An 18,728-nucleotide genomic window follows, 5' to 3' on the forward strand; every position below is an offset into this window, starting at 1 on the left:
AAAAATTTCAAAAGAAGTTTGAATGAACAGAGGTTTTTTTTTTTTTTTTTTTTTTTTTTGTTAACAGATGATCTCATCTCTAAGACATGTTGTTGTAATAAATTAATTTACAATTATCTATTCACAGAATAAATAGGTATTCATATCATTATTCTACTTGTTAGTTAAAAAAAATAAGTTTTATGAAACTTATTTATCTAAATTATCTTACACGTATCAAACCATATAAATAACATCTTATCAAATTAAATACAAAATTTACTCATCATAAACTTTTAATTATTTTCGCAAGTGGGCCTTAGTGGGGCCACAACTAGGACACATTAGGGCATAACACGTCATAGAAATGGATCGACCAAGTCCGAGACGGGTCCGACCTGATAACATACGATGGTGAAGGATGAGTGATCTGGTCATGAACATTGCCGCCGGAGTTCTGCATCACTTGGTCGCGGAGCGTCCATAAGCCGCTCCGCACCACTCCACTCCGACCGTGCCCGACGAGGCGGGGCAAGAGAGAGGCAACTATGGTGGACGCAAGCGACCTACCCTGGTCGAATTCCGCCGCACCTGCGCGTGCGTTCTCACCTGCTAGCCCTAGCTCCAAATCGCCGAACGCAGGGGAGGGCGAAATTCCGGCTGGAGAAAACGCTGTAGGTTTTCGTGTTTATTCTCCTCATCTCCCTGATTCCGATCAGCTCTCCCGCTCCCTGTTTCTGGGTTTGTGCATGATTTTGCCTGTGTCAATTTGACACAGTTGACGCTGGACGTTTTACTTACCTAATACTGATTTAGCATTCAAATTCTATTTATCTGTTTCTTTTTCGTCTGCTGATGATCGAGTGTTTTGTCATATCAAGTGTAGTTTGAAATTGAAAGGTTTGCGGTGCAAAAACTTAAAGGGTCATTAAAACAGTATCTGAAATAGAAGTTTTATGAAGGATAATGAAACTATCCTGCTACTTTGACCTGGATGTCAAATAGTTAAGAATCAGTATCTGAGATAGCAGCGTATGAAGCATTAATTTAGCTTTTTGTTTCATTAGTGGGAGGGAAGAAAGTTAGTGGCTGTCATATTGAAGAAGATATTTAATTAGCCAGTTAGTGAGAAGACCCTTAACAGAGATGGATAGTGGAGTTGATAGGCAGCAATAAGAGACATTAATGTTTCACATATTGTTCAAGAACCATTGTAACTCGCAAAAATATTTTCAAGAAATAGACATAATAATTGTTTAGTAGTTTAAAAACATCTATCGATACCTTTCTTATGCTCACTTTGTTCAAAATTTCAATTGGATGTAAATAATGTCTGCCATGACTCAAAGTTTTGACCTTTACTTATTTCTCTTCTTCATTAAGTTCCCATCTGGGACTATGTATTTGATTAATTCTGCTCTTTCCATATCTCATTATTCGTATCTGCTTTTAGGTGATTGTTCTAAAACAAAATTTCTTAAATCAAGGGATTTATTTGTATCTTCTTTTAGGTGATTGTTTATTAACAAACTTCCCAAAATATATATAGATATATATTTTTCATAATTTTTAATATGCTTTCTTTATCTAGGAATTGCTTACCACAACTTCTTCATTGAATAACAAAGAGATGTCAGAGCCAATTCTTGTCTCATCTAGAAACAAACTTGTTAGATATTCTCAGACAGGTAAGTTGAAGTCACAACTTTATGTTTTTTCATAGTTGTAAATTATTAACTTAATAATTGGTGACATGCCATGGATTTCAATCTTGTGCCTTAACAAGTGAGAAAGGGTAAGCATATCATTACAGCTCGCTGAGACCGATATATGGGTAGACCTAGTTGATAGACATTTTGATCCAGGTGATATTGAGCTATATATGAGATTTACAAATTTAACAGAAATTTTAGAGAAAGCTATATTATAATCACAAAATCGTGCTTGTGTGAAAAAATTAATAATTTTATCGTATATTATAATGAGAAAGGTAAAAAAGTAAGACATAATTTTCATGCATAGCAACATTGAAGCAGAACAGAAATAGAAAGGAACTCTATAATCATATAAGAAACTAAGACAGATGATAAAATAGAAAAATATCATGGAGAATTTAGTAGGAATCAAAATGTATTAGGTAGGGGATTTGTGTGATAATCTCTTTACTTCAATAAACCCTCAAACTGAAAAGTGTTGCAAATATACTGAAGACAATAACAGAAGACATCAACAGATGTTATATATTTTCTTATTATAGGCCATACTTATAATAGTAGTTTTGTGCCTCTTTTATTGAGTGATAGCCTGATAGGTACTGTTCTGCTAGAATGCTGAAATCGAAACCTATCGAGAAAGGTGAAAATTACATGTTTCATTGCTAATCATGTTGCCCCCTATCTATTGCTTGCATTGGGTGATTTCATCCGTGATTGTGGCCCATACGATTGAGACAAAGTTATACCTTATGGAGCCCTTTTAAATCATTTATGCCCAACTAATACCTGATTAGATCCAATTCCTAATACTTATTCTATTAGAAATGTAATTAAGGTAAATTAAAGGCTTATGTATGATAACTATCTAATATGTAAGTATATAATATAAAATATACATTAAATACTCAATAAGTCCAGCAAGCCCTTGTTAAATTCATAGTTGAAGTTCATTATACTCTAATCTTCCTACTACAATGGTTTTAGACTCTATGATGATTAATCAAACCATAGCTTTGAGACTACTCGTACCATATCCTATACCTATGCATGGTCTAGTTCTAGTTATGCTAGACCAACTTCCAGGTGTTGACAGACATATATTTATAGACATGTGAACCAACCAATTTAAATACTAAAGATCATGAGAGAATATTTAATGTGGGGAATGAAGAGTTAGCGTCGACCTCACTCGGATACTGCAAGAGTTGATGCTCTCATCTATTGCAAGATACTCCTTTTTCTACAAGTAGAAATATTCTTACTAGTAATATAGAACTTCAAATGTTTGTCAGAAGTTTTTCAAGTTGTTTCTTGGAAAGTTTAATTCAATTGACCGCAAATTGTTATCACACTTGTTTTAAATGTAAGCAAGCCTAACTAGAGGCTAGCTCAAAAGCATGGCCACATGATCTTAACCTTGCTTCAAACAACTCGTTTGGCCCTAGGATGACTTGCACAGTCTTTGGGATAGTAGAATGTCTGCAGTAGCTTAATGTTAGATAGACAATCCATCTAGCCCTATGGATGATCTACAAGTTCTTATGTTGATGTCGCTTTGTGCATATTCTATCTCAGTTTTTGTAAATTCAACCATGTTGACTGAATTAAAACTAAAATTTGAACCATTTGTTTGTTTTATTAGATTTAAAGTTAATGAGACAATTTTCATATTGAGAATGGGTTGCTAAAGTTGGAAAATAATCCATATGAAAGAGATTGTTTACATTTTTGTTCTACCGTTGACTGAACAATTAATTGATAAATGCTTTTATTTAGTCAGATCATTGCACATGTAAGGTTGGCAGATATCATAAATTGCCAGAACATTGTAGCGATTTGGTTGTAAAACAAAGGAATATGCTTGATGCTATAATTCTGTTTGAGCAAAGTGTATTTTGCTTGAAAGTTGAGATTGTGGTTGATTATCAATCAAGGGATGTATACTTGTATATTAATATAAAAACACATGTCAGCACAGATACAAGTCAGGGACAAGGCACACACCTTTGTGCAAATGACATAGCTATATTGAAATTTCCTCATTCTTTAATCATCTCTGATACGGGCGTGGATAAGGGATCTTGTCCATGGACCAGGTACCTCTAACATTCACAATAACCAAACTTCTATGTTGCTTGAGTTATGGCTGTCAGCTCATTAATGGATACATGAAAATTCATTGATCTTGTAACAACGCATTTGAGGAAATTTGAATCGTTGACTTTTTCGTTCATTTTCTTTCTATAAAGGAAACAGAAACTGCAATACATGGGTGTGGTTGTACTTGCATCATTTTTCTGCCCCTTCATATTACAAATAAATCTGACCATATGACACCCAAAAACCTACTACAAAGTAACATGTTTTCACAATGTGCCAACCCCACACTGCAATACATCTAAATAAATACAAGTAACTGCATCAACCAAGGCTGCCGTAGGATAACATAAGAAAACAATTACATCTTATTTCCATGCCAGTTGTTGGCTTCACTTGAACTTTCTTCTGCATCCATATCAGTCTCATTGTTAGTTTTTAGTAAGTCTCCATGATGTTCATTGTGCCTATTTTAAAGGCGTGTTTTCATGATATTACACAAAACATATAGTGAAACGACCAAAGGACATATTTTTAAAATATAAGTTGAATAGGTAATTCTTCTTATAATAACACCATTACATCCTTGTGGGCAGTGTTACTTCAAAACTGGACAAAACTGAAAATTATGCTTAGCTCTCCTATGCTTTATAAACCAGACAATTTGGCATATCTGGAGTCTTTTGGAGTCATTTCAGACTGATATGTATTGGCTTAATTTTTAATCGTTGCTTTGGCAATACATTTTTTTTTGGCATTGATAAAAAGAAATTTGACCAGTGGGATAAGGCTTGGTTGTTGTTGTTGTTGTGTTGATAAAAGGAGATTTACAGTTTACATTGTATGGATCTTTAACTTCTGTTTCTCTTACTTTTTTTGGCTGGTTTCTAGGTAATTCTTCCACTAAGCCCAATAGAAAGTTTCATACTTACAACAAAAAGTATTATAGTAAAGCATTGAGGACAAAGCAGTTACCTTTCAAATCAAGCAATAACCGTACTCTTTCTTGGCACAAGGATGATAACCTTGTGATAAGATTTTCAGATGATGACAGTGGAACCGACTCCCGAGATTCTAAATCTGTGGCAGCCATGGAAAAGAATGATCATGCAGCTAGATTAATCAAGTTTAAGATGCCAATGTCCTCTTCGCAGAGACAAGAAATACCTCAACAATCTACACAGCATGGACCAAGATTCATGTCAAAAAAAGGAGTAGCAGGGCCTATGTTTTCAAGTGTTGGAAAAATCAATGGTTCCAACTTTGGCAATCAAATGACTTCTTCATCTGAGAAGGTGGAGCACATTCAAAAGCAAATTGCTGCCTTAAAGACTTCTATAAGACAAGTACATGGCCACCATCAGGATACAAGCTCAGCTGATACTGTAGCGGAAAGTTTGCACCATAAAATTTCAAGGGAAAATGAATTTAAGGCTCAAACGAAGACATTATTTCAAAAAAAAGACATTGTCACTGGTTTTACAAATAAGCACTTTGAGCAGCTGAATGAAAAGTTAGACAACCAAGCAATGAACAGTGATGGAGCTAAAACTGCTAATGCTGAAAGGCTTTCCCTTGGTGTTCGACCAACAAAACGCTTGAGGGTAGATAAACCTTTAGAACCTGTTCATGCCTCTGATGATCCACTACAATTGCAAAAACATTCTGACACACATCTAGGAGGATCTGATCAGCTATTACTTAAGGGTCAAAGTGGTCTCTTTGCAGTGAGAAGTGGGCGTAGCTATGATGAAACAAACAAAACTTTGTCCTTAAATAATGAAGGAATTGATGGGAAGCATGGTCAAATGTATGAAAATGCAACTATATCAACTAAAGTTCCACATATAGGACTGAAAGATAATAAAATCATTATGCCTTTATCTTGTGCTCCATTATCTTCATATTCGGACCCTGATATGAATTCCAAGCCAGAAACCAAGAATGATATAACTGTTGATGCCTCATGCAACTATGCAAAGTATGCAAAAGGGCCTGCATTGTTGGCTTCTGAATTGTTAGATCAAAGCTCATATTTGGCTCAACCGGCACCTGGTCTTGAGGTTAGATTTTTCTTCTAATTGCTATAATTGCATATTTATGTTCATATTGCCCTTGCTCCTTTTGATTTTATTTTGAGAAACCAGAAAAGATACCAACTAATTCATCTATTGGTAATGTGAATTGAGAATCTTCAATACACAGGAGTCCTACAAATCTGTTTATTGGAGATAATATTTGATAAGCATTTTGAGTGAACTAATAACACTCAACATTATGTCTATGTTACTACAAATTGGTTTTGAGTATTCAATACATGTGTGGATCCAAGTGTCCCAATTACCCGATTGAATCCAAGTGTCTCGTTGAGTATGTGACCAAGCCAGTTAATTTAAATGATTCAATTGGAAATTGATGTCTAATCTGGTCTGGTTCCAGATTGGAATGCGTGAAAAAAAAAATTCTAAATTTGGGCAATTTACATTTGTCATTTGACCTTATGTACTTGGCAAAAATCATATAATTTGACATGAGTCCTTGATTTAAGAAAGAAGATAAAGAACTTAAAAAAAAAGGAGAGTGAGAATCAGAATAAAATAAGAATCAAAGCGTGAAGAAAGGAGTCTGGGAGTATTTCCAATCTATGTAAATACATGTGATATATCACCTAAGGCCATAATGTGACATTTGGAATAATAGTGAGTACGCCAATCAATATTATGAAACATTCATATAATATAATGTGTAATATCTTACTCAAAAGTGTCAACATCAACACACAAATATGCAACATTGGAATTTTATACTGCATTCATAATCCTAAGGGCCCTCACTATAGATTCTTTTGTTTTCTCTTTTAATTTCCTTATAGTTATGATGGATCATGGAGGAGAAACATCAATGCACAAATGGCTACAAAACATGTATTTAGCAAGCCATATAATACAATAACACATCTAGGAAGATAAAATATATTCGTTAGTTTTATTTTTAGGCATACTTTTTTAACCTTTTGAAAAGGTGTGTGCCTTAGCACCTTGCACCTAAGTAGAGTCTCCCACATCAAATATTAAAGGTGATTACGATATGGTGCCAGGTGCCTAGCACATCTAACATACCTTTTAATAACATTGAGTCTAGTACAATAAAGCTTGAGCCACCTATCCTATTTCCATTAGTGATAATAATTCAAATGCTTCGTTGAGATAGTTGAATTTTCCTTTAGATGTGACTGCTATCTAAAGAGACACCTTATATGGTTTCATTGAGAAAAATTATAACAAGTCTTGCATAGAAGTTATTAGATTAAGGATCTATTTAATATCTCTTTAACTATGACTATACGTTGATTGCTAACATTTCTCTAGCATGAAAATCTCCAGAATTGGAGATATTTATTTCAGATTGATTGGTGAGTTTAGGTGAAATAATTTATTGTATGAATATAGGCAACAAGGTAAGGTAAGGTAAGGCTCATGACATCATTAAGGGAAGTTTTGTAAATTAATTAAACATTTTATAGATGGAAAGTGATCCAATCAAATATCTTATGGTCAGATCACAGATAGTGGAGTTGGCTAGTACTCTTATCCCAATCTATACCTAGTTTTGGCTTATTGGCTAGAAGTGGTTAAGGCAGGAGGAGGTTGGTTGGATTGAAGTTGGAGATTTTTTGGGCTTGCATGAACTAGTTCATGTTCAACTGAAGTAGTTAAAGGCTTGAGCGAGGTTATCCTAGTTGACCAAATTGAGAAATCAACTGATTAGAAATTTGATGATGTGATTGGTGTTTCAATGGGCGAGGTAGGTTAAGGGTGAGCATAGTAGTGCTGAGGTTGTAAGTGTATGGGTATGGTTGGTTGAAGTGGGGGAAGTATTGGCAAATTGGCTGAATTAAATTTGATGTTCAAGGTAGTGAAAATCTTGCACCTTGTGCTTGGTTGAGAACTATCATTATCCTACCTTCTGTAGCCTCTAGAGCTCCCTCTTCTATAGGCCTTTGAATGAGTGCTTTCCCTATAGGGAAGCATTATGTGGTGAATCTCTATTTATCTTCCCAACTTGATTATGTTTAGACAGTTTAATTGTCTGCTGCCATTTGCTTGGATGTGTGTCAAGTTTTAATTGGCTAGGCTTGATGCACACGGATTGAACCCTAAATCCCTAAACCCTGACCCTGTTCCTGGAGTGAACTATCTCAAAGCTCACTTGTCAACATCCAAACTGCCTATGTTTTGTTAAATTAGTGTAAGTGGTAGTTTGCTTGAGTGAATGGAGGATAATATGAATTTTGCACCAAGATACTTTTTTTTTATTCCTTTTTACTAATTCTATCAAGAACCTACTTGTAAAAATATAAATACAGTGGTCAATTTGTCAATATGTTATTTATTTGATTGTATTATTCTTATTTGTAGAAGGGTTCTATTATACTTAGTGGTAGAAGGGGGTGCCTAGTTTTTTTTTTTTTGAATCATTTCCTCACCACCTGATATGGTATTGTGGCCAACACTCTCAAGCTTGTGTGACTCACCGTCTAGAATAATCATGCTGCTACTATTACTTGCAATCAAGATTGTCAGCAACTTGTATTTCCGACTTTCTATCACATGCTTTCCACTTCTTTGCTTTCTTGCAATCCTGCAGATAAGCTCATTGAATTTTTCTGGACATCTTTGCTCAGATCAGGCCAATGTGTCTGCAAATCGGACCAGATCATTCTCTTTTGCGACACACATATGACATGGCATTCAGATTGTGCAATGCCAGATCTTGAAGTGATCACAACAGAACTATGGAACCTACACATCATGCACATGGCCTCTAACATGGTTGTTAAGATTGGATGATATTGATATGGATTGTTCAAGTTGGATTAGTATCAACAAAAGGTCAATCTGCTCTTTTTCCAGAAATAGGTAATCTCAAATTGATCAATTGAGAAGTTTCAAAAAGCAGAGATTCAGATAAATAATGTAGAAATGAGTTAGGGTCACTTAAAGATATATTAAATTAATAGAAATTAGGTCAGCACAAAGAAAGAATGGAATCAATTAAAATTTTATCAAATTAGATTGATATACAAAATCAATCGATCAAACCATTTTTTTCATTGATTGTGATTTGACTCATGGCAAACACACATAGGAGGGAGAGATAGTCTCTATTGCTCACTTGAATCCAACTTAAATTACTCAACCTCGTTGACCGCTCTACTATTGTTGCTTGCAATGTGCCACTAGCTAGATCAAGCACCTGATCCATTTCACTTGCTTAATATTGATTGACTCAATCCGGAGAGAATATTGTATCTCTCTCGATCAGTTGTAGCCTCAAAAGCCCTTTCCTACATATTAATAATCTACTATTACTTGATACCTTTATATTAGTAAATATGATCTTATTATTTATTTTAATATATAACAATAATTTGATATTATTAAACTGATAATAACAAGATATAATTTTATTGAAATTTTGATTATATATTGTGCCAATAATCTAATTTTGTCAATTTTACTATTTATTATTTATAATATATTATTAATAATAACGTGTTTGTTGAAACACAATGTACATTCTTATTATGGTTAAGCAGCATTTGTTTTCTTATTCATGAAATTATTTTATTTTTCTATTCTTTATTTTTTTTATTTCCTTAAGGATTTCAATTGCAAGATCCTATTGGTTTTATATGACCAATAAATTTTTAGATCATCCAATGCTGATATTAATTCTGATTTTGAAAATTGTGGTGACTGATTTAGTTTTCGATTAAAGGACAACATTTGATTTTTGTTTGTATGTGGGAAACTGCAATGTGTGAAAATCGTTATATCTTTTGTTATATATTGACGGATTTGCCAACCATATCTTCCGGAGGTCATTTGATTGATTATATTTGAAACAAACTAATTCAGTGATGCCATTAATCAGCTTGAGGGAGGTGTTTGGAACCTACCTGTAAATATATATACAGGTAAATCTAAATATCTTCTCTATTCTAAAATACTTATAGGTAGGAGTGACCTGGGTTTGTTTATTTGATTTTCCCTGTTATTTAATACTCTCCTTAGAGTATGGTGCCAAATTACCTAGCATTTAACTTTGTCAGAGAAAAGTTTCACTTGCAAAAGCAGCCAGTCAATTAGTGTTTGGAGTTAACCTTTCTATGTCACTTATTCATCTTAGATCTATTATGCTCTTAAAGTTTCTCTCATTAATTCTCTTGCTTAATTATTAGGGTTCATCACCTCTTCATCTTCTATGTCTCCCCTCTCTTCTAACTTCTCATTTCCTTTTATCCAAAGAGTCTTTGGAACCACGCTTGCACTAGGAGGAAATCGGGGACTACTGGTTATTGTTTTTGGTGAAAAACATTTTGCAGTGTACTGCTTAAAGTTAGGATTTGACACCAAAGGTTAAGTGGAAGAATCATTACTCAATTTCTTCCTTTATGATAGTCAGAGATTCTTATCCTTAACTTTCACTTTATATCATTGTACATATCATATATAGCTAGGACTTGTATGAATAATTTGCTTGATTTTTCTGAATTTTATTTTGTTACTCTCATGGATCAGGTGAGAATCCCCGAATGGGGTATCTTTAGTTTAGAATCTTTATTGGAGTTGGAGGAGTTGCAAGATAAGGAGTTGGAAAAGGCACAGGAGTTCAGACAGAGGTGTGAGCTGGAAGAAAGACTTGCACTTAAGTCTTATAGGAAAGCACAAAAAGATTTGATCAATGCTAATGAGAGATGTGCCGTTCTATATAGGAATAGAGAAACCATCTCCACTAAGCTTCAGAATTTGATGCTGGAGTCTTCCAACTTTGTCTGGCAGTCAAGCAAGCAGGATCATGGTGGATGCGTACATTCTAGATTAGGCTACCATGTACCAGCTGAGGGTCAAACATCAGAACTTTTGTATGAAAGATCCAATCGTGGTTTGCTAGAAGATACTTCTCTTGATGTATCTTTAAGAATGACACATAGGCATGGCTCTTGTTCTAACCAGTACTCAGAAAGTGATGATAGCACGTCGGACCATAGAGACAAAAGCACTACCAATGGTCTTAGCAGTCCTGCATCATCTCCAAATATGTCTACAGATGATGACAGAGAAAATTTAGTTCTTGATAAGAGAGAGGTAGTATCAAATTTGGCTTGCTCACCAAATGTTGACAGTCATGCAGATGTAACTTCTGATTTGGATGTCAGGAAAGAGGGGAATTCACAGGATTATGATCTTGAAGCTGCCCTAAGGTCTAAGTTGGTTGCTAAGTTTGGTATGAGGACATTTTGTAAGAGTGATGGCATGAGCAGTGTTCCATGCGAAGTTGATCAAGCAGTTGTCAAAAATGAAAAGAGATCCAATACTTCTGCCAATCAGCAAATCCAGCAGCAGATGATCATTCAAAACTCTAATTCTGAAGGTATTTTATTTCTATTTTCTTAAGCATTTGTATGGCATTTAGTCTTGAAGATCTCTTTTTCATATTCTCTTAAAAATTTTAACAGTTAAGGAAATCATTTGCTTGACCCACTCAAATTGTGTAAGAGTTATGGTTTACATACTTTATTCTACTTTTGAATAGTTAATGCTCATTTTCAATAGGATGCCCTTTTCTTCTGAAGTGGATGATACACAATGATTTATCAATTTTAATACTTTATAAATTGTCCTAATTTTATTAATAACTTTGTAATTTATTTTTTTTCTAGCTTATGGTTCTTTCAAAAGACAAATAAAAACATTAATTCAACACTTAGATTTACAGTTTTTCATCTTCCATTCTAAGGCGGAACATTTTTAAAGACAATGAACCCATGAGGATAACTCTGAATACTATGAGAGAAAATACCATATGTAGTTTCAACTTTTTCTCCAATAATCAGTTGATGTTCTTTTACTTCTAGATAGACATACAAAGAACTATGAGACCATATTCAAAATTTTGCTGAAGATAAGCAGTTTACCAATCATGTTGTGCTGAGATCTTTAGCTATATGCCAAAACTATCTGGCTAAGGTCTTTATGTTTCAACCACTGAAAAATTTCTGGAAGGAATCAGATTGTGTCATATCATAGATGGATTTCTATGTTTGGGTTCTGTATATAGTTGCCAAAGTACATAGAGCATTAGTTATGCGCAAGGGATAAAGTCCATGTTGCATCCCAAATAGTTGGGACCAACTGGGTATTCATCTTAGAAAAACCAAGTGAAAATATTTCTTGGGTAATGTTTCGCTTCAAATTTCATCAAGATTTTCTCTAGGAAAGGTGTTGAAGTATGCAAGAGTATGCTTAAGATGAATGCTAGAGCCAATGAATTTTGTCGACTGAAAACTAAGTTTTGCAATTTTTTATTTTGATGTTTTATATGGGTTTGTTACTGTTTGATTTGTATGGTTAATACGATATGTTAATAAATAACATAAAATACAGAAAAGTAATACATGTGAAATTTTAAGATTTTTTTTGCTTGTAGGATCTTATGATCCTACTATATTCTAGTCTTGTGTTCTATTTCATTTTGGTTGACTTTTATCTGCTTCTGAGTAGGATCCCTAACTGCCTTGGTTTTAACATTCTTTTCAAATTTTAACTATTGTTCTCTATGCCCCTGTATCTCCAGTTTTGCCACTTCTAATGCCTCCCTGTGAGTGTGACAATGCAAGCAAATAATTTGGTAAAAATCACAATGTCTGTTTACTCTGCTTAGTAAAATTATTTTGAATACAGGTAATGTTGACCTTTCAGTTATGGTGGTTGTAATTTTCTTGCAAATTTTATAACTTGCACTTGGATTTTTCTTTCGTCTTCATTAGCCATTTGGTTCAATGTGAAAATTGTGCAATGTTAATTGCTGTTCTAGTTTCAACTTCTTTGTGTCATTTAACTAATTCCTTGACCTGATACAATGGGTGTAATATAATTTGAGAATTTTCCCCTTGAAATACTAAGCATGTCATAACTGGGTCATTGATTATTTTTCTTAAAGGAAATAATACTTGATAAGGTTATACACTTCAAATGATTTGAGTCATAGAATATGATCTTAAAGAAAATATTGCTTTATAAGTTTATATTCTTCTAAAGATTTGAGTCGTAGAATTTGATCTTAAAGGAAATAATGCTTGATAAGGTTATATTTATATGAGAACTTTCAAACTAGTTTTATTATTATTATTATTCAAGAAATTATACAGATGCCTCAGCTTTTTTGCATCCCATTTTGTGGCATGAACTGCCAGTAACTACCCAACTAGTTGGTGCCAGTGTTTCAATCATGACTGTAGCTCCGTGTTTACTTTTGAACTCTCAAGTTACTTCATGCTGTTATGCTGCAATGTGTGCAGGTCTTTTCAGGGCGGAAGGAATAATGAATTTGAGCTCTGTTAAGCATTGTGGTCAATCTCAGCAAAATGAATTTTCCTATGAAGTTGAAGGAGGCAGTAGCTTTCTAAAAGGATCTTATTGGTTAGTTTGCCAGCCTATTTTATCGCCATCTTCCTCAATTTTGCACAATGTGTTGCCACTTTTGAAGTTTAATGTCTCTGCTTATCCTAATGGGAGAACTGAAGAAAAAGATGCTAGGCCAAAGTCTCAAAAAGTTATTTGTAAGCCAGATAAAACTGATGATAGCACAAATGTGAGTGGTGTGAGCAGCTCGTGTGATAATTCGATTGATTTTTTCTTGCCATTTTGTATGTTTGAGCTTCGAGGAAAATGCAATAATGATGAATGCCCATGGCAACATGTTAAACAAAATAGCAAAAGAAGTTTAAAACGAGGGCTTCTGGTTACTCACAATTCAGGTTCGTTGTTTGAAGTGTGTAATTACTTGGTAAACAGAAATTTCATCTCATTAAAAAAATCTTGTAATGCAGATTCTTATTTTAGTGCTTTGACTGCTGAGATGTCTCAAGGAGGATTGGAGCCTAGTCATGGTCTCAGCAAAAGCTTTCTTCCAATCCCTTCTTATTATATTGGTGCAAGTCTTGTAAAACCTGAGCCACACTTCTATCATTCAATATTGGCTCGCAGCACATGGAAATATTGGCAACTTGGATTTTCTGCCTCCTTCCCTATACCTTTATCATTCCAGAGAATTCATTCTCAAGATGTTCCACTCTTACAAATTGGTGATGGTGTCATGTCGGATTATGATAGTTGGAGTAGGCATTCCTGGTATCTTCAGAGCCATGATGCTAAGATGGTAGGTCAAAAATGTTTGACACTGAAAAGTTTGATTTATAAATTAGTTGACGCTTATGATTAATTCCTGAACAGGTCTTGCTAGTTATATTGATGTTTGCTTTGTCCAAATGTTTGAGTTTTTATTTTCTAGAGTGTGCATTAGGTTCTGCTCCTTAGGACGAGTTTCCTTCAGGACGTTATGGTAATTGCAATTTGTTTATCCTTCAAATTTATTGACTTATTATTGTTATATTATTCTTGTTTTGCATTTTATAGTATAGTTATAACTGTATTTGGTTAGCAAGCATTGATTTACTCTAATTTCTTGTCTAATTTATTTAGAAAAAAATCATACAAGGGTTACCAGATTCTGATCAATCGTTGGAGTTGGCACTTAATCTTTTCTGTGGAAAATTTTACAAATCTGAGATAAAGAAGGTTATGTGGCTTCCTTTGCTTTGGAATTGATCATCGTCTAGGTATTACATATTTAGATATACAGAGAAATGCTGTTAATAAACATGTTTGTATAAAATGTCCTTGCAGGCTTTTACTGTTTTGTCACGAGCAATCGAGTCTCATCCCACTTCTGCAGTCCTTTGGGTTATTTATTTGCATATTTTCTACATGAAGGAGGAGGGCATTGGGAAGGATGATATGTTTCTCCATGCTGTATGTATTGAGAACATTTTTTATTATGTTGAAAGCTAAAAGCTAGTTCTTTTAAATTATTATTTTGTTTGGTCTTATCTGATATTCTCTAGATGTTTAACTATTGGAAATGAGCTTACTCTTTTATTGATTCTCTGCCTCAATTCTCAAGGGTAGAGAAATTTGTTAATCTGATTTAAGCAATGAGCCTAATTTGTATTATTCTGTTTCCATCCAAGATGGGGCTTCTTTTCTTTTTTCGTCATGATACTATTTCTCCATCTGTCACCTCGAGCAATCAGCCTTGTTAGGTGGAGGGTTAGTGCTAATGGATCAATTTTGTAAATATATGCTCAATAACGATATAAAAAAAATAAAAAAGTTTAAATTGAGGAGGCATAACTAATTTGCCTCCTGTTGCCGTACCAACAGTATAGCCACTGCTGATGCAGTACCAAATGAATACTGTCTTGTCTCAGTTGCACAGTAATAGATGTAATTCTAGGTTCATTCCGCTGAATAGTACCTTTCGTTTGGTTAAAATAGTGGCTTTTCTGCATTATTTTTATATGTGAGCATATATGTCTTCATCACTTGCTAGCAGTATGCCTAATGAAATCTGCTCTGAAATGGAACCTTGCATATTCTTCTGTATCATGCTTGTTACACTGGTTACCAGCTTGCTGCATGACTTATTTTTCAGGTACAACACAATCCATCTTCATATGAGCTTTGGCTAATGTATATTAACAGCAGAGTGAAACTTGATGATCGACTAAATGCTTACAAAAATGCATTGAAAACATTGTGCCAGGCAAAAGTGGTATGTGACAAGGGAAAAAGAAATAGAAGTGCACATGTTTTGGATATTTTCCTGCAGATGCTTGATTGTTTGTGTATGTGTGGCAATGTGGACAAAGCACTTTGGAGGATTTACCAACTTGTTCCTTCATCAGATTCTGAGCTTTCTAGTGATTCAATGCTCCCCGATCTTCTGTTTTCTTTGACAGTTCCTGATCAATGCATATTCTGGATTTGCTGTATATATGTGGTGATGTATAAGAAAGTCCCACAAGAAGTTGTACATAATTTTGAGTTAGAAAAGGATTTTCTATTCCGCCTTGAATGGCCTTTCATCCAGCTATCAATTGAAGAAACAAATATGGTAGGGGACCTGATGAAACTTGCTATAGAAAAGGTGGGTGTTGATGTTGATAAAGCTCCTCAGGGAAGAGATAGAGCTGCTCAGAGATCTCTGCACGTCTTAGCAGTTTGTCATGTCAGACTTGCTGCTACACTTAATGGTTTTCAACATTCTGAGGAACTATTGGTGAACTATTTCGAGATATACCCAACTTGTCTTGAACTCCTTTTGTTAACAGTACGGTCACATGAAAATTGCAAATTTGATGTATTTTGGCAAAGTTTTCAGGAAATACTTCATAGCTGGCCTACAGAAGTCCCTGGTATTCAATGTCTTTGGAATCAATGTATAGAGCACGTGTTGTTGCAAGGAAATGATTGCGCAGAAAAGCTGATTGAGCACTGGTTTCAGCAATTTGGGGAGCTCAACTATCCTGGATTTAGAATTTTAGGCAATAAAAATGCTGGTCTTTGCAGGCCATCCAAACAGCAGTTTATTGTTGAATCTGCTGTTGATCATACTGAGGTGGATGAAAATATGTTTGCATTACTAAATCTATCTCTTCACAGGCTATCAAAGAATGATGTTGAAGGAGCTTTTAGTGCTGTGGACGATGCCCTAAAGTTGTGTTCTGCAAAATACTTTGGCCACTGTATAAGAGAGCACACAGCAATTTCTCTGCTAAAACAATCGGAGTTCCAGAACAATACTTGTCTCACTATGTTGCCTCTTTTAAGCAACTATGTAGTTGATACACGTTTTTTACCTAAACCAGAACTGTTATCTAGACAATATTATAAATCCATCAAGAAGCCAAGAGTAAGACAGTTGATTGATGAGATCATGGGTTCAGTTCCTGCTAATTTTTCTCTGCTTAATTCAGTTCTTGAAGTATGTTATGGCCCAACATTTCTGCCTGAAACAATGGAACCCAGGGAGCTTGTTGATTTTGTTGAAACACTAATGGAACTTGCTCCGGCAAACTACCAGTTAGCATTGTCAGTATACAGGTTCACTGCTAGAAGCTTCTGTGATGCTGGTGTTGCTTATAATGGAATTATATTCTGGGCTAGCTCTATCTTAGTGAATTCAATTTTTCAGTCTGTCCCTGCAGCTCCAGAAAATATATGGATCGAAGCAGCTGATCTCTTAGGAAATTCAGACGCAAGGGGAGTTGCTGATAGGTTCTATCAGCAGGCTCTTTCAGTCTACCCTTTCTCCCTTCTGCTGTGGAAATCCTACCTCCATTTCGCCAAACTGACAGAGAAGACAGATGTACTTATAGAGGCTGCAAGAGAAAGGGGTCTTGAAAATAGTATTGTTCCAGATTTCTAGTTTGCCCTTTGCACCAACCTTTCAACACTTCCTATCACAAAATGAGCTGGATGAATAGCACAGGCCTAAACTATTCTGAAGACTCTTTGTGAACGGCATTTAGCTAGTTAGTGTAGAAGTTGCATATGCAAGTTTTTATATTTTAAATTGAGAGCTCGATAATATTTAAATGAATTAAGTTTAAGTCAAGTTGAAATTAAGTTCAAGCTCATAAATAAAAATCAAGTTAAATTTAAATAATTATTTTAAAAACTTAGTTTATTTTAGGCTCAATGGTTACTTTAAATAAATTTGAATACTAGTTATCAAATAAATTTAAATAAATTTGAATACTAGAAAACGACTCGGCAGAATTTGTTTACGGTCCTAAATCTGGCAATGCAACTCCCTGCCTGGTGCAACCTCGCTCCGCCCCAGCAATGCTATATCTCCATTTCATTTAAATGTGTTTAATTACAAATATTTATATTATTTAGTTTTTTCATTTTTAGATTTTATTACCTAATACATGGAAGAAGAACAAAAAGTAAGAATTTTTTTAAAAAAAATTCTAAAATTAGACAATGCTGAACCATTTCATTAACATTATTCATTTTAACTAATTTAAAGTAGAAAAAAACAATTCAATTTTTCATGTAACTTATACTTATTAGACTTGTATTTACTTCTTAATTGAGAAAATACAGTCGGAATCTACATTTGAAGTTCTCAAATTAATTTTACAAAGTAATAAGTATACTTTTTAACAAACTGTGCATTTTCACTAATTGAAAGTAAAAAAAATCTTTTTTAATTCTATCTATAAATAATCAAAAGTTTGAACTTCAGAATTCAAACATTAGCATCCAGTAAAATTGAATAATTTCAATTGAAATATTAGTATCCTACCTTTTTCATAATGATGGAGATGACAAACAAGTGTTGCCCGAACATGTCTTCCCTATACCTTAGCCACTTGTATTAATAATTAATGGTCATCCGTGATTTACTTTCTTCGTGTTGGCCTAGAGATGGGTTGGCGGGGACGCGGAGGTGCCACATGAGATGACAAACAAGTGGTCCCTCAGGACGAACAGTTGATTAGTGTATAGGGTATTATCACTATAAGATTTGGGGTTAATTTTTGACTAGTTAATCAAGTTCTTGTCCTTCTTCATGTACTAGTCATTGCTCGGGTTAGTAATTATTTGCGATTTATCTTCCTTTATATAACCTAGGATGGACTGTGAGGGACGCATGAACGTTATCATCATTTTACCACCACAAGATGACAAACAAGTGTAGAGTAGACTCGACCTTGGGCCAGATCCAGCCCGGGCCTGTAACCGGGTCAATGATAGCTGGTTGCCCGTTGACCTGGTTCGCTAGGCCAAACTAGAACCGACCCTAGTTTGGCTCGACAGTTCACCCTAATTTTTTATCTTTTTATTTTTTGCCCGTTAGAACCGCCACCAACGGTTCCTAGCAATTGGAATTGTCGATTAACCAACGGTTCATAATCGTTATGTTATGGTTGGTATTTTTTTCAATAATTAAGATCATTTGACCGTTTTTTTTTATCAATAACTATAATTTAATGTCTGTTACTATCCAAATTCTATA

At 34.5% G+C, this 18,728-nt stretch overlaps 1 protein-coding gene across 4 annotated transcripts; it reads left to right on the forward strand.

The window, feature by feature from the left end:
- The first annotated feature begins 359 nt into the window (after positions 1–359).
- On the forward strand, positions 360–17,300 carry LOC121979974. 4 transcript variants are annotated; one of them, XM_042531940.1, is made up of 10 exons: positions 610–653; positions 1,571–1,667; positions 3,673–3,790; positions 4,683–5,854; positions 10,376–11,228; positions 13,156–13,614; positions 13,687–14,015; positions 14,339–14,434; positions 14,543–14,668; positions 15,351–17,300. In XM_042531940.1, exons 4-10 carry the CDS (start codon positions 4,883–4,885, stop codon positions 17,124–17,126), a joined length of 4,611 nt encoding a protein of 1,536 aa, XP_042387874.1. In that variant the 5' UTR covers positions 610–653; positions 1,571–1,667; positions 3,673–3,790; positions 4,683–4,882; the 3' UTR covers positions 17,127–17,300. The 4 variants fall into 4 exon arrangements, with proteins under 4 accessions (XP_042387873.1, XP_042387876.1, XP_042387875.1 ...); XM_042531939.1 differs by lacking the exon at positions 3,673–3,790 and having other exon boundaries at positions 360–653; XM_042531942.1 differs by lacking the exon at positions 1,571–1,667 and having other exon boundaries at positions 360–653.
- Positions 17,301–18,728: the final 1,428 nt, after the last annotated feature.

The sequence above is a fragment of the Zingiber officinale genome, chromosome 5A (genome assembly GCF_018446385.1).
Source record: "Zingiber officinale cultivar Zhangliang chromosome 5A, Zo_v1.1, whole genome shotgun sequence".
NCBI classification, from domain to species: Eukaryota; Viridiplantae; Streptophyta; class Magnoliopsida; order Zingiberales; family Zingiberaceae; genus Zingiber; species Zingiber officinale.

Excerpts from the sequence above, each read along its gene's own strand:
- LOC121979974 (XM_042531939.1), top strand. The coding sequence starts at position 528 with ATGGTGGACGCAAGCGACCTACCCTGGTCGAATTCCGCCGCACCTGCG. Across the intron at positions 11,229-13,155 it reads TCAAAACTCTAATTCTGAAG|GTCTTTTCAGGGCGGAAGGA; the intron begins GTATTTTATTTC and ends CAATGTGTGCAG. Across the intron at positions 13,615-13,686 it reads TCTGGTTACTCACAATTCAG|ATTCTTATTTTAGTGCTTTG; the intron begins GTTCGTTGTTTG and ends CTTGTAATGCAG.